The sequence below is a fragment of the Vulpes lagopus genome, chromosome 11, assembly GCF_018345385.1.
Source record: "Vulpes lagopus strain Blue_001 chromosome 11, ASM1834538v1, whole genome shotgun sequence".
Classification (NCBI taxonomy): Eukaryota; Metazoa; Chordata; class Mammalia; order Carnivora; family Canidae; genus Vulpes; species Vulpes lagopus.
In genome coordinates this window covers 17,273,373-17,289,440 of record NC_054834.1, presented here as the reverse complement: position 1 = coordinate 17,289,440, position 16,068 = coordinate 17,273,373, and the positions used below count along the sequence as shown (strand labels likewise).

The window sequence follows — 16,068 nt, the reverse complement described above, 5'->3', positions numbered from 1 at the left end:
AGCAGCTTAAATTTGGCCTAGATTCTCCAAGTCAGGCCAGGCTCCTCTTCTGGTGCCTGCCTTATAAAGGAGAAAAATAAAATCCCCCAATCCATATGCTGCTTCTCCCTCCTTACTCCTCACTGCTTCATACTACTGAAGCAAAGGTATAAGAAAGAGGGGGAAAAGTAGGAAAGGGGCAAATGTAAAAAGCAGAAAGTTTTAATATATTTACCTCTTGTGTTTTTATATTTTCAATACTACAGCTATGTCTTTATTCTGTGCATTCAGAAGAACTTATAATTTACTGAATTGATAAATCCTACACTCATTAAATAAGTTTTAGACTTAGGGAAGCTACATATGCCATTTGTATGGAATAAGGTTTTCTTTTTAAAATCCCTTTTGTTCTAAACACTTATTTCTTCTGCTTCGTAAATGGAAGATTTTGGAGCGGTGGTGGTTAGGGAGATGGGCTGAGACGCAAAGAAAGAAGCCTAATAAGGGAGACAAACAGGAAGCTGTCTTCTCAACCCAGACAGCATATATCCACGGTAGCAGTGATTATTTACAGACACTATACAACCTTCGTGATCTAATTTGAAAAAAAAAAAAAGACTTGAAAAGTGGCCATTTCAGGAGTAGCAAAAGGACAGGCCAACGCCATGGTATAGAGGCAGGGAATTGAAGGGTTCAGGAAATGCCCTGGTGTGCTCTATGCCAAACATACCACCTCTGCCCAAGGCTCGCTCTGGCTTGGAGCAGGTTCCTCTACAGCTTAAAGCTCCACCAAGTGAGGGAAGCACCTGTTTTTTCACCCTTATGATCTCCAGGGCCAGTACGGAGCATGGTTCAATAAATATAAAATAAATATTCATTGACTGGATGAATAAGACAAAGTAGATCTTTATAGTTTTTCATTGGAATTAATAATTTTAATTAAAGAATTGTCTGTACTTTTTTTTTTGTTCTACATTTTGATGCTTTGCTTTGCTATTGTATGGCTTCTAATGAATAACATTTAGAATCATAAACTGTCACAGCTGAAAAGAGCCTTAGCGATCTCTAACTTGACTTTCTCATATTACAGATATGGAAATTAAAGCCTACTTTAAGTGGCAAGAGTTACCTCATAGGAACATGAGTTCCAAGACTACCACCCTAAGGCTCTTTTCACTGTATCATGTCAAGCTATTTATTTATTTTTAAATATTTTTATTTATTTATTCATGAGAGGCACAGAGGGAGACAGGCAGAGACATAGGCAGAGGGAGAAGCAGGCTCCATGCCGAGAGCCTGACGTGGGACTTGATCCCGGGTCCCCAGGATCACGCCCTGGGCTGAAGGCAAGCGCTAAATCACTGAGCCACCCAGGCTGCCCACGTCAAGCTATTTTTCAGATGATCCCAGTAATGAACAAAACTTTTGTGTCTGTTTTGTCTTCTTTTGGTGCAATACCAATTGTTGCAGCTAAACTTTGTATCACTTGTCAAAACACATGCCCAATCATTGGTACATGCAAACATAATCAAAATGGCTTTGTATTAAATACACAAGCAGAGGAAAGCTGTGATTAATAATAGTTCATACTTAAAAATAAACAAAATAAACAATAAAGCAATTTTACATCTGTTGATAATGATCATAAAGTAGTTTCTTCTACCCTGAAAGATTTTCACTGAAAAGAACAGGAAATGACCCAAATCATAGATAACATCAAATGAGAAGCAGAAAAGGAAATAAACTAAATAAGATCATGCTGCACATCAGAATACTAAACTGTAAATGCTTAAAAAGATTTCCTAAGAACTGGGAGACCTATCAGTGTGTTTCAGTGTTTACTATTTACAACATTTAAAATTTTATTTATTTATTTATTCATGAGAGACACAGAGGGAGGGGCAGAGACACAGGCAGAGGGAAAAGCAGGCTCCCTGTGGGGAGCCCGATGAGGGACTCGATCCCAGGACCCCGGGATAATATATAGGATATGGATCATATGGATTTAATGTATATGTTATACATAATTTATATATTCTTTTTAAATGCCAAATAAAGCACTACCCTAAGGAAAGCAACTGTTGAAACAGGTAAAACCAAATTATCCATTTCAGCTTAGAATGAATGAACAGACATTTCCCGGAATTTAAAGCTATGGATTTTGTAGCAATATACATCCAGTCCTCATTATTCATGGAATGTGTTTTTGCAAATTCACCTACTCACTAAAATTTGTTTGTAACCCCAAGATAATACTTGCAGACTTTGGGGATCATTTGTAGACATCCCTAGAATGGTGAATATTTAGAGTTGCCCAACACTCAGCTGAGCTCAACGAAGGCAACACTCTGCTGTCTTGCTTCAACTCTCATCCTGTAAACAGTATCCTTTCTATGGTCTAAGTGTCATGTTTTGTGCATTTTTGTACCTTTTTGTGGGCAATTTCGCTGTTGAAAAGGACCCCTGAGTTTTGTGTTGAACTGCTGCCTTGTGTTGCTAAGTACAAGAAGGTTACTATGCACATTATGGAGAAAATACATGTGTTCGATAAGATCACATGAATTATAGTTCTGTTGGTCATGAGTTCCATGTGAATGAATCAACAATCTAAAACAAGATATTTTTACACAGAAACACATTTAAAACAAGGTTATGTATTGACCAGTTGACATACATCTTATAACCAGAGGCTCACAAAAACCTAACCCAGTATGTCCCCTAGGAGCGATGGTTTAGTATTTGTTAATGCAGTGTTTGCAATGATTTTATAGGAAATAACTACCAGAAATAATGAGCAACAAAGAGAAAGTGCGGAAAGCCATGATTTGAAACAGAAAAGAAAGAAAGACACAATTTGATTTTCATAATTTTTTTTTTACTATGTTTTAATTGTTTGCTTTGTTTCAGGAATATAGAAAGGAAACTTAAGATCAATTTTCAATAAAGAAATAAAAATAAATACATTGTTTCTCCAACATTGGTTATATGAAGTTTTCTAAGTCTCTGGAAATTAGATGATAGCAAAATTAGATGTCATGTCCCATGGACCTCTTTGATCCTTCATGATCCCCGTGCTTGGTGTGGGATACATGGTAAAAAGAGATTTTGTTGATAGATAATGACTGATGGACATCTCAAGACTCCCATGGGATATTCCAGTTTCATAAATTCCAGCTGAAGAGCCCTAAGTACCCCCACTGAAGACCCAGGCCATTAGCATGTCTGATAATTATATATTCTGTAGTCTCATAAAGAGTGGACCCTTGGGTGTTTCTGTCCTATACTTCTTTTGAACCAGAATCTTTAAGGATACATATAACGGATCTTTCATAGTAGGTCCACACTAGAGGGATTTCTAGTCTGCATCTATGCTAGTGAGGTAGTTGCAAAACAGACCAAAGAAACTATCAACTATTATTCTAGTTTTAACCAAAATCAGGCAATTCTTGATGTCTGTATGGGTTGCTGAAATCAGGATATTGTTTAAAGTTCTTTCTATGAAATTTATAACAAACAAGGACTAAGATCCCTAAGGAATATTAAAACAAACATTATTTACTATCGACATTGCAAATCAAGTAGTTTAAAAAGTGAACGATTTAAATTCTTTATTATCCTAAAAGCATGTATTCCCTAAAGTATAATCAAATACTCTTGAATTTAAAAATTAGAAACTAAAATATATTAATACATGTACATAATATCAGTGAAAATATTTCAGTGCTATAAATAATGATTGTCATATCAACTTCCTTTGGTACAAATAGAGACATAAAGTGTTTCCTTTTTTAAAAAAAAAAGCTGCATTAGAGGACATGGAAATTTACTTTGGAAATCTGAAAAATGCAGTAAATGCAGATCCTCCCTTGAATGTACTTTGAATAAGAAAACAATAAAGAAGTCCGAATATGTTGTGAATATAGGCGGATGAAATTAATTTTCATATGTGGCTTATAGAAATTCTATCATATGGTGCTATATAATTTGTTTGGATCTGAAAAACAAATTTGTAAATGGGCATAATGTGTCAGTTCTGAGCTGAAGGCAGATGTGGGGAAGAAGGGAAGATTCTGACACTGTTATGAGGAATCACGCCCAATGGCTCCATCCATTGTCTGCCTTCAGGTCAGCTCAGGAGCCCCAGGGTCCTGGGATCCAGCCCCTGCTCAGCGGGGAGTCTGCTTCTCCCTCCCCCTCTGCCCTCCCCCCTGACTCTCATGCTCACTCTCTCTGTCTCTCTAATAAATAAATGAAAATCTTGAAGAATCAGAGGATAATACTCAAATCAGGGCAGAATGGGCATGAGAAAATCCAGAAGACTTTCCAGCAAAAGGCAGGAGGCAAAAGGTGAAGGTCAGATGATGAGAATTCCATAGGCATTGAAGACAGATCTTCAAACTTTTGATTATCTGATAGCTGCCTGCTTAAAAACCTCTCTCCCAGTCTTCACAACACTGCATTCTTCTAATTCTCGTCCTATTTCTTTGACCATCTTCTTGGTTCCTGTGGTTTCAAGTTGATATCCACATGTATTCTGTGATGATTTCATATCTAGATGTCCAGTTGTTTGGCAGATATTTCTACTTAATGGCTTGTCAGTTTTTTCAAGACAGAAATAATACTTCCACACTCTCCCCAACCTGCTGCTCCCTCCCTACTCATTACCACATTACTTAACTTCAACTAGAGTCATATTTCATAGTTCTCCATTCCCCTCCATTTCTGATCAGTTTTCAGATCTCATGGCTTCTGTCACTTCTTGGTAATAATGTATGCATTAATGTATGCAATAATGTATGCAACCCCTTCTGGATAAAAACCCAGAGGATCACCTGCCAATGTCAATGAGAACTGATTAACAAAGCAGTTCTCAACCTTTTTAGGGGAATTTTTTATAGATCCCAAAGGGACAGGAGAGCCAGTTCCCCTCCTGCCATCACACTAATACCTCTCACCTACAACTCCCATTTCCTATTCGTTTGTAGTAGAAGATCCATTCCTAAAAATGGTCATGGGGTTGGCAGGGTAAGGTTCCTGTTGTTAACTGACATTTGAAAAATGTCGTATACATCACTTCCCTCTTGACCAACCATAACACACTTTAGCACATGACTGATCTTCCTCAGATCTGCTTGTCCTGAAACTCTACTCATCAGCATTTAGTTACTCATGTTCCAGGAAACGCACTTTGGGAAACAATGACTTGGACTATTTAAATGGTCTCTACACTGCTTTCCTCACCTAATCTTTCCCTTTCTAGTGCATCAAGTATTCATTGACAGACTAATTTCTCTAAAATGCTTAACTGATAATATTATTCTCTTGCTCAATATTATTCCCTTTTGTGGCTCCCCATTGATCTAAGCAGTGGTTCTCCATAACATGGTACCAATATACCTCTCCAGTATTATCTTTCCCCCTATGTGGCAGTGTGGCATGGGAGAAGAGATAAGAACTTTGGAGTGAGATCCTGGTTCAAATTTCAACTCTGTCTCTTGAAAACTGTAAAATGGGCAAGTATTTAATGTTCTGAGCCCCTTTTTTGCTCATCTGAAAGTGCACATAGTAACTGTAGAGATGGGAAGATGTAGTGAGATAGTATTAGTGAAAGCTTCTCTAATGATTGTAGCACACACTCTCTGGCCCCGTGGGTTATAAACTCATTAGTCAGGTTGAACCTCTTTCATGTTGTAGTCACATAATGTCTGCCTGCATAAGTGACCAGTGATTTTTTTAAATTAAGAACCCAGAGGATCACTTGCCAATGTCAATGAGAACTGATTAACAAAGCAGTTCTCTACCTCCTTTTTAGGAGAATTTTTTATAGATCCCAAAGGGATCCAAGCTTTTTAGGTGGAACTATGCCGTAGCCCTTGGCCAGGTGGCGGTGCAGGGCCCAAGAATCAGCAGCAGTGCTGGAAAGTCAATCCCTGATTCAAACGATGAGACAACAGCCCAATACAAGAGTCAGAAAGCTGCACCTTCATTAGATTCAGAAACTTTTTAAAGTGCTTATGACTTACTTCAAAGTCCAATGTGAAGAAAATCCTGCCTAAGAAGGAAAATGAGATATTGTTTGATTTGTTTCCTAGTGTAGCCTAAGTACCTGAAATAGTGTCTTCCCTATAGAGGATGCTCAGTTAATACATGATGGATAGAGGGATGGATAGATGGATGGATGGATGGATGGATGGATGGATGAGTGAATGAATGAGGCCATGGCATGCATTTTACATATGATCTAGCATAGTGCTGGATATATAGAAGGTCATTAATTAATACCTGACTGGCTAAATATATAGATTGTATTCTAGCCAGTTAAGGGCATTCAGTAATGTATTCTAAACTAAATGTTATTCCTATATATTTCTACTTTATACAATATTTTCATGTATTATCTATGTTATCATCACTCTTTTTTAAAATGATTATTCATGTATTTCTCTCCTTACAATAGAAGAGTATCACAGCTTAGAAGGGAGTGAGGAGAAAAGATGAAATTAAGAGATTATCTAAATATTTCTAGTCAAAAGTTAAGAAACTGTGTATATTGGTTTGACTACACTGAAAGGAATGAAGAGGAAACAAACTTAATTTTTTTAAAAAGCTGGAAGATGAGGAAGGAAAATGAGGCATAAGGTGTGCAGAATGCATTTGATAAATTTGTTTGGAAAGAATGTTACGCTTATACACCACATTTGGTATACACTTCACTCAAATTTTTTGTAATTATCGTTCTTGTATGAGGGAAGGACAGCCAAATACCTCCTTCACAGCTACAGGAACCAAGGTTCAGTAAAGTTAATGATAATACATACAATAAGAGGTAGATCCAGGGGTGGAATTCAGGTCTTCCAAGTATTCAGGAGTGAATACAATTGCCAAGGTGTAAAGTGAGCCTGACGTATTTAGAGAACATATTAGGGTGAATAGAGTATCTGGCTGGAATGAAGGGTGTATAAAGAAAAGTCAGAGGGCAACAAGTTAAATAGATATGAGATAGATTTATAGAGTATCTTAAAGTAATACAATAAAGAGTTTGGATTTTAATCCATATCAGTTATTTTGAAATTATTTTTAAAGCCAAAAAATACTTTTTGAAATAAAAAACTGGGACACCTAAAAAAAAAAAAACAAAAACAAAAAACTGGGACACCTGGGTGGCTTAGGTCGTGATGCCAGGGTCCTGGGATCGAGTCCCACATGGAGTCTGCTTCTCCCTCTACCTAGGTCTCTGCCTCTCTCGGTGTGTCTCTTATGAATAAATAAATAAAATCTTAAAAAAAAAAAAAGAATCAAGAAACCTTATATGAGATGCCAAGATGTAAAACAAGGTAAAAGGAAGTGGTTTCTCCAATTGGAGTGTTCCCCTTTTCTGCCCCCTCAGCCTTTGAGGAGAAAAGGTTGAAAACTGCGAAAAAAGGTTTAAACCAAGACAAGTCTGAAGAGGCATGAGTGCTGATATGTGTCTGGCCAACACAGTCACAGAGCAAGTGGCAGAGAGGCGGGTGGGGGGACCCCCTGTGGGCGCAGAGAGCCCGGACACCCGGCTGCCAGTGGGAAGGAAAGCAGGGACGCTGGGGACAGGAGAATCAGAACAGAGCCAGAGGTTCGAAGACAGTGTCAGAGTATGACAGAGCTGGTGAGGGCGAAGGAGAAGGCTCTGAGGAAGGGCGATGATGCACTTTTAAATGCGTTTTTGTCGTAGAGACATTTCCACCAACTGTGCTGGGGCCAAAGGGGTAAAAAGCAACCCCTTCCTCTCGACCAGTTTTCTTCTCCTTTTCAAACAGGTGAAACAAAAGTGCATGGCAGGAGTCAGAAAGCTGCACTCGTGGTCATAGTTCTAAAAATTTTCAAATGCTTAAGATTTCACCCGAGAGCCCAACACGAAAAATACACAGAATCCTCAACGACCCCAATCTGAAAAGGAAAAAAAAGCCCATCTCCCATTTATGTAAACTCCCCCTTCTTCAGGCCGGATAACCAGCACCTTGAGCTTCATCTTTAACAGCTGGTTTCCCCAGTGGCATTAAGTACGATTTGTTTCAAGGATAATTATGGTGAAATCCGAGAATTTTTCCCCAGGGCTGTAGAAACTACAGGTACAAGCGCAACAGGAGGAACGTGTGCAAGCAGTCAGGCGCGGGAGTTCTGCGGCCGCCGTCCTGGGAGCGACCCAGGGCTTTGGGGCGGCTGCGGGGAGGGCACGGCCCCCGCTCCCCCGCTCCCCTTCTCTCTTGCTCCCGCACTCCCCCCGCTCCCCCGCCCCCCTGCTCCCCCGCCCCCCCCCGCTCCCCCTCTCCCGCTCGCCCCCGCCCCCCCGCTCCCCCTTTCCCCCCTGCTGCCCCCTACTCCCCTACTCCCCATCTCCCCATCTCCCTTGCTCCCCCGCTCCCTTTCTCCCCATCTCCCCTTCTCCCTTGCTCCCTCCGCTCCCCCTGCTCCCCCCCACTCCCCTGCTCCCCATCTCCCCTTCTCTTTTGCTCCCCTGCTCCCCCCTCCCCTTCTCCCCTTCTCTTTTGCTCCCCTGCTCCCCCCTGCTCCCCCCTCCCCTTCTCCCCATCTCCCCTTCTCCCTTGCTCCCCTGCACTCCCCTTCTCCCCATCTCCCCTTCTCCCTTGCTCCCCCTGCTCCCCTGCACTCCCCTTCTCCCCATCTCCCCTTCTCCCTTGCTCCCCTGCACTCCCCTTCTCCCCATCTCCCCTTCTCCCTTCCTCCCCCTGCTCCCCTGCACTCCCCTTCTCCCCATCTCCCCTTCTCCCTTGCTCCCCCTGCTCCCCTGCACTCCCCTTCTCCCCATCTCCCCTTCTCCCTTGCTCCCCGCCCCCCGCTCCCCCCGCTCCCCCCTGTTCTCCCTCCCGCTCCCCCGCGGCCCGGGCGCTGTGATGCAAGCGCCCCCGCCCGTTTCCGAGAACGCCCAGCGCCGCCCCGGCCGCCAGCTGCGCGCCCCTTAAAGCCGCGCGGGCCGGCCGGCGCCCCGGGGTGAGCGCCCGCGAAGATGCCGCCGGCCGGCTGGTGCTGGCTGGGCCCGGTCCTGGCGGCGTGCGGCCTGCTGGCCGTGGCGGACGGCGCGGCGGAGGCAGGCGGGGGCGCGGGCGCGGGCGCGGGCGCCGAGGCCGCCTGCCCGGCCACGCTGCGCAGCACCGGCAGGTGCGCGGCGGGCGGCGAGTGCGCCTACCAGGTGCGCCTGCCCGCGCTCACCGTCCAGCTGCCCGCGCAGTGGGGCAGGCTCGAGGAGGTGTTCAAGGAAGTCCAGAACCTCAGGGAAACGGTGAACAGCCTGAAGAAGTCCTGCCAGGACTGCAAACTGCAGGCTGACGACAGCCGGGCCCCGGGCCGAGGGGGACAGCTGTCGCCCAGCCCGGGGGCCCCGGGGGAAGCCGAGGACGGGCGGGTTCGAGAGCTAGAGAGCGAGGTTAACAGGCTGTCCGCCGACCTCAAGAACGCCAAGGAGGAGATCGACGTGCTTCACGGCCGCCTGGAGGAGCTCAGCCTTGTGAATATGAACAACATAGAAAATTACGTCGATAGCAAAGTGGCGAATCTAACGTCGGTGGTCAACAGTCTGGATGGCAAGTGTTCATCCAAGTGCCCCAGCCAGGAACACACACAGTCGCGTCCGGGTACGTACGACGCTTTCTCATCGCTTGTCCCTGAATTTTATATAGCTAGACACTATCTGTAAACATTAACCTCAGCAAACAAGGTCGACAAATGGCAGATGAGATAAAAAATCAAGCCTTGTATTCACCAAGGTAGCAGAGGAGAAACTACCATCTTTGCAAATGTGACCATAGAGATAATATAAGAATTCTAAAAATCATGCTTGGTTCTGTATCTTGCGAGAGAGAGCACTTCCAATTTCAAAGATCTGATGTGCTAATGCTAGAGCTACACACAAATGGAAGTGGAGAGATATTGTTTTGATATAATGTTTCAGTGCATTTAACTTATCTTTTCGCTGAAAGGTTTGAGAACAACAGAGAGAAGGCTGTATTTCTAGTTATGCTTTGTTCACTGGAAATCAGTTCATTGGAAATCTGTTCCTTCTCGTGTGGTCACAAGAAGTCTTTGAAAGATTTTAACTTTCTGCCGCTCATAATCCCAAATATCTAACGACAATAGGAGATTTTATAGATAGAATAAAAGCAGCTATGTAGCTTCATGTGTGCGCAGAACTTTTTGCTTTGAGGGGCACAAAAACATTTTAAAGGGAGAGTTTTGGCAGGCCAGAGGAGCACAAACTTAACTACTACTTAACTACTCCTGCTATGCCCACAAACTTGTAACTGTGGCACTGGTTCCTCCAAATGCTGGCTTTCCATCTGAGTTCCTGGGACACTGCTGCTGATGGTCTGGCTACACTTTGGAAAGCCATCTCTGCATGAGGGCGACCGCTTACCATGAGTGTAAGGTTGAAGGGATATGGCATGTGGGACAGAGATCATATTCTGTTGGGCCAAGCACCTCATGTGTGCACCGTCCCTAGGGAATCTGCCAAGGATCCGGAGGTAGGCAGGGCTTTCAAGGACCACTGTTGCTAATACTCCTGGTAGTCTGGATCTGAATGTACCCTGAACTGCGAGGCAGAGGTTCACATCTTGGTGACATCTCTGGGCACATTAGATTTGATGCTGCGTAGCAACTTGGAATGATATGAACACGATTCTACTATTCATTTCTGTGCTAAAAGTTTGGAGGAAATATTGGGGTACTCTGAGTTCTAAACACACATGAATAGATATTTTGTGCCTCTGAGTAGCTCATATTAAATTTACCTTATCTGGCCCAAATCTTTATAGAAATTCTTTGAGAGTAATATCTGTATTTGATTCCTACAGAGCTATGTCAACTGATTATTATATTTATCCTGGACATAACCACCTGTTATTTCTAGAAACCAAACATATGAAACACTGGCTAAATACTTTCCAGATAATAAATTCAGAACAAGAAAAAAAATAAATTCAGAACAAGAATATTGGTATATTATTTTAAAAATTCCTTTTCTTTTTTTTTTAATTTTTATTTATTTATGATAGTCACAGAGAGAGAGAGAGAGAGAGGCAGAGACATAGGCAGAGGGAGAAGCAGGCTCCATGCACCGGGAGCCTGATGTGGGATTCGATCCCGGGTCTCCAGGATCGCACCCTGGGCCAAAGGCAAGCGCCAAACCACTGCGCCACCCAGGGATCCCAAAAATTCCTTTTCTTACTTGATCTTCTTTCATTGTCACACAAGTAAAACAAATGTGAATTTATGATCAGTTCTGTACCTTAAAATTTTAATACATCATTTGGACATAACCAAATGATGACAGAGGAAGGTATTGGCCCCTTTGGGTAAAAGGAAATAGAAAGAAACCTGTGCTTTTTTTGTACACATGGAATGCAGTTCTAGGAGAGTTGGAGGCATCTGACCTTTAGCACCTAGGAATGAAGTAGTTACAAGAACAAGCTTTACAGCCAGCTAGACCTCAGTGTGTCCTGGCTCTGCCACTTAATGCTTCTGTGAACTTGGCAAGCCACTGATTCTCTTTGAGCTTACTAAACATCCTCACGTACAGATCGGAAACAATACCTACATCATAAGGTCAATGTGCAGAGTAAGTGTGAAAACGTGAAGTCTATGTAGAATGCCTGGAACACATAAGTAGCACTCACTAAATAGTAACTAAGTTACTGAAACTACTTTATTGATCTCATTGTTTATTGTGAACATTGTCACTATTATTACCAAGAGTATGTGGAAGAGCCGTGTCTGCTTTATAGCATCAAGTTCTGATTCCGAAGCCTTAATAAACATTTGCTAAACATGTCAAGTAAGTTTTGCAGAGCAAGGTTTCACTAACACCATTGACTGAGTTATCAGACTGCTTTTGTAAATGTAAAGAATTCTTCAGATGCATATTTTTTATTAACAGAATCCAATGCCTTTGTCTTCTTCCCCGTTTAGTGCAACATCTAATATATAAAGATTGCTCTGACTACTACACAATAGGCAAAAGAAGCAGTGAGACCTACAGAGTTACACCGGATCCCAAAAACAGTAGCTTCGAAGTTTTCTGCGACATGGAGACCATGGGGGGAGGCTGGACAGTGCTTCAGGCACGTCTCGATGGAAGCACCAACTTCACCAGAACATGGCAAGACTATAAAGTGGGCTTTGGAAACCTCAGAAGAGAATTTTGGTTGGGGAATGATAAAATTCATCTTTTGACCAAGAGTAAGGATATGATTCTAAGGATAGATCTTGAAGACTTTAATGGTGTCAAACTCTATGCCTTGTATGATCAGTTTTATGTGGCCAACGAGTTTCTCAAATACCGATTACACATCGGTAACTATAATGGCACAGCGGGAGATGCCTTACATTTCAGTAAACATTACAACCATGATCTCAAGTTTTTTACCACCCCAGATAGAGACAATGATCGATATCCCTCTGGGAACTGTGGACTCTATTACAGTTCAGGCTGGTGGTTTGATGCATGTCTTTCTGCAAACTTAAATGGCAGATATTATCACCAAAAATACAGAGGTGTCCGTAATGGGATTTTCTGGGGTACCTGGCCTGGTATAAGTGAGGCACACCCTGGTGGCTACAAGTCCTCCCTTAAAGAGGCCAAAATGATGATTAGACCCAAGCACTTTAAGCCATAAATCACTAATGCTTATTCCTCTGGGTATTCATTACCTAATAGGGCAGTTAATTCCTTCAGCACTTTGGAATGTGCTTCATACTACTTTTCTGTGACTAAAATTTTATCTCTAAGGAGTAGGTTCTTATGCTACACAGCATTTGAAATAAACTGAAAAAATATACATTTTAAAGGAGTTCTTTGTTGCTGTTGTATTGTTATCCAAATGAGTACTTGCAAAGCGATTGGGAGTATTGAGAATTATACGCTAGATTTATGATTTTCTTAATTTCTATTAATTGAAAGGTTTTCTACTTACTTGTATTACTATAATTATGAAATCATTGTTTATTTAGCAGCCTGGATTTTTACACAAGTAATCTGTATTTTGATTCTGACTTACATTTCAAGGTAGATCACTCTTTTCAAACTATTCTCAGTTATTGAGTATTTCTTCATCTCTAAATATCCTAATCCTCATTCTGAGATAAACTTTTTCAATTGATGGCATTTACTGTGGTTCAGGAAGACCCCTATAGCATTTTAGTTCCCAGATGAAGGGAAATCTATATAATTAGACCTATTTAGGTACTATTTGTGAAATGTAAAATATTTGTCATTTAAGAGATTTTGAAAGCGGTAGCATAATGTCACTTCTAAAAGCATTCAGAAAATTAATTCAATCTTAAAGACTGTGGTTTAAAGGTAATTCACAATAACTCTTTAGATGTTGGATGGTAAAAACTGCTTTAATATAAAAATTAGCTTCCTTTGCTCTGTATGCACAATAGTTTTTAATTTAAGTTTGCTCACTACTGTGCGTGACTACTGGTAGGCTTTCTTTTGGAAGGGCAGTTATGGGTGGGGAATGAAGCATTTATTTATAGACTAGCATACTCTGAAGGCCAAAGCATTTATATCCAAAGCAATAATTTCATTAAGTGATTCACTTCATAGAAAGGTGTTTTATAGGACATATGAATTTTGAAATATATAGTAGTTCAATAGTATGTATTTCAATTCTTAGCTGGTGTATTGCTTATTTTTTTAAAAGATTTAAATACAAACTAAAATATCTGAAACTTTTATAATTCACTAATTCTGGAGTGTAGGTATCATTTTTAAAAAGATTATAAAAAATAGTGTGTTAAATTTCATCACTGTATAAAGAGATCATTTCAGAGAGAACAGTAGTATTCTGTTGAACATTTAAAAATATTTTAGAATAAAATTTGAAATAATACACTATATTGTATGTGAGTCATAGAAATATACTTAGCTTTTAAATTCCAGTTAGTTTCTATTATAGTAACCAAGTTTTCAAAATAAACTCATAAAGATGCAACTTTACTCATTTGAAAATGATTAAAGAGGATAGTTGCTTTAGGTAACAAATTAACTTTTTCAAATATTGCCCTTTATAGAAAATTCTAACCCAAAAAAGAAGCAAGATATTCTTTAAAATATATATATATATGACATACAAAGTTTTCAGGTACACATGATGAAAATTAGGTTACTGTGAACACTATCAAAAGGTTAAAGCAAGAGCAATGCAGATAGAATTGTGATGACCAAAATGTAAAATATCATTGTAGATTTCAAAGGCTTCATATCTACTCCATAGTTTAATAAATGTAAATGTAACTGATTTACTCTTTATTTCTCTCTTCTCTTTAAAAAAAGATTATGAAGATTTTGATATTACAATATATTTATTTCAGATAAGAGAGGATTTTCATTTACTGTATGTAATTATTAATATATGCATAAGTTTAAGTAATTTTCTGTTATCAAAAATGGACTTGTGAGGCAGGATGTTATCCTCTCAAACTTCTAATTCTCACAACAAAGAAAAGAAAAAAAAATAGACTCTTCACAAAATAGAGTTCTAAAGAAAAATAGCCTATATAGTGAGTGTCTTACTGACTTAATGGGAATGAGGTATCATTTCAGGAGATTTGGCAAACAATTCCACATAAATACTCAAAAGCTTGTCTTTCTATCTTTCCACCTTATTTTGAAGGATCAAATTTTATTTTCAATTATACTTTTATGGCACTTTTCTAATAAAAAGTTCTGTGACATAGGAATTCCTTTTTGAAATCATTTCATGTCATTTATAAAATATATTTTATACTTTGATCATCTTTAACATGTTGATGGAAATAGATGATATCTCAGTTTTTTGCCTTAACATAGCTATTCACTAATATATACTAATGTTCATAAATGTTGATTTATTTCAGATATTTCAGAGTCTTGGTTCCATTTTAAAGGCTACTATTTGTTATCTAAATTAAGACTTTATTTCTAAGCTTTATCATTCTTTGAAAATGTTGACTAAAATTAGTCCTTAGAAATTCCAAGTGAAACGAATTCACTCATTGCTGAGAAGAAAAATCAAATTCTTCTTATAAGCAGTAATATTTCAAATGAACTAATGACACATCTGTCCAGTAAAATAAAGAGCTTAAATATACAAAGTATAAAGGATATCCTAGTAACAAAATTTGCTGGTCCTTATTTTTGAATGTCTATCCAATAAAGGTTTTAAAAGTAAAACTGATGGGTAGTCATGATAAGCTTTTGTTTAAAATTCTTATTTTCTCTAATGTATAAGTTGGTTTATGTCTCACGTCTTTTAGCAACTCTGTAAAATAAAAGATTTAATCTTCACCTCTATTTCTGCAATGTGGAAAAATTATGTATTATTGTTTGTAAAATAATATTTATATATTTACTTTTGTTTAAAAATTTGCCTAGTGTTTACCTAATTAGACTTTACCTTTGATCCAAAAAGACTTTAATGAGTTCTATTTCATTAACAGGAAGACAGAGGCAAATACAGGAACATTATCTTATTTCTCTGCAGAATATTGTTGACACATATGAAATACAAAAGTTTCAGTTTCCTTTTGCAGCATTCAGCTCCATCTTTTTTCCATCATTGATGTTGCTGCCTGCCTCAGCCCTTATGAACTCCTTTGGAAATGCAAATGCCTTCTCAGAAACCCATGCCTTCTGTTTTGATCTGTTCCAACCCACCCTCCATTTCACTGTCAGAGAGGCTGTTCAGAAATACAACATATTATTCCAACAACCCCTCATTTCCTATAGGATAAAAATCCAGCAAATAAACCCCTTCATGAATTGGTCTCTGCCTCTCCTTTCAGTGCCCTTATCTGCCACTACATATACTCCTGCCATACCAAATACTTTGTTGTTCTCCAACAATCTCCATGTTCTCTGAGTTTTCCACTATTTTCGCTATGTTCCCTTGGTCCAGATAGAATGCCATCCTCAGCCCCTGCTGAGTTTTGTCTTATCGCTCATGATTAAGGGCAGGGACTCAGGAACTGGACTTGCTAGATTTGAATTTCAGCTCCACCCTTTGTAAGCTATGTTATCACCAGCCAAGTCACTTAATCTCACTGTCCCTTGGT

General features: G+C 39.9%; 2 protein-coding genes across 5 annotated transcripts in view; one reads left to right on the top strand and one right to left on the bottom strand.

The window, feature by feature from the left end:
- Positions 1 to 16,068, bottom strand: part of CCDC146 (coiled-coil domain containing 146) — a 128,092-nt gene that overhangs the window by 60,810 nt on the left and 51,214 nt on the right. The window lies entirely within an intron of this gene.
- FGL2 (fibrinogen like 2) lies at positions 8,916 to 14,709 on the top strand. The gene is made up of 2 exons (XM_041773797.1): positions 8,916 to 9,605; positions 11,938 to 14,709. The coding sequence occupies exons 1-2, from the start codon at positions 8,981 to 8,983 to the stop codon at positions 12,642 to 12,644; spliced, it is 1,332 nt and encodes a 443-aa protein (XP_041629731.1). The 5' UTR covers positions 8,916 to 8,980; the 3' UTR covers positions 12,645 to 14,709.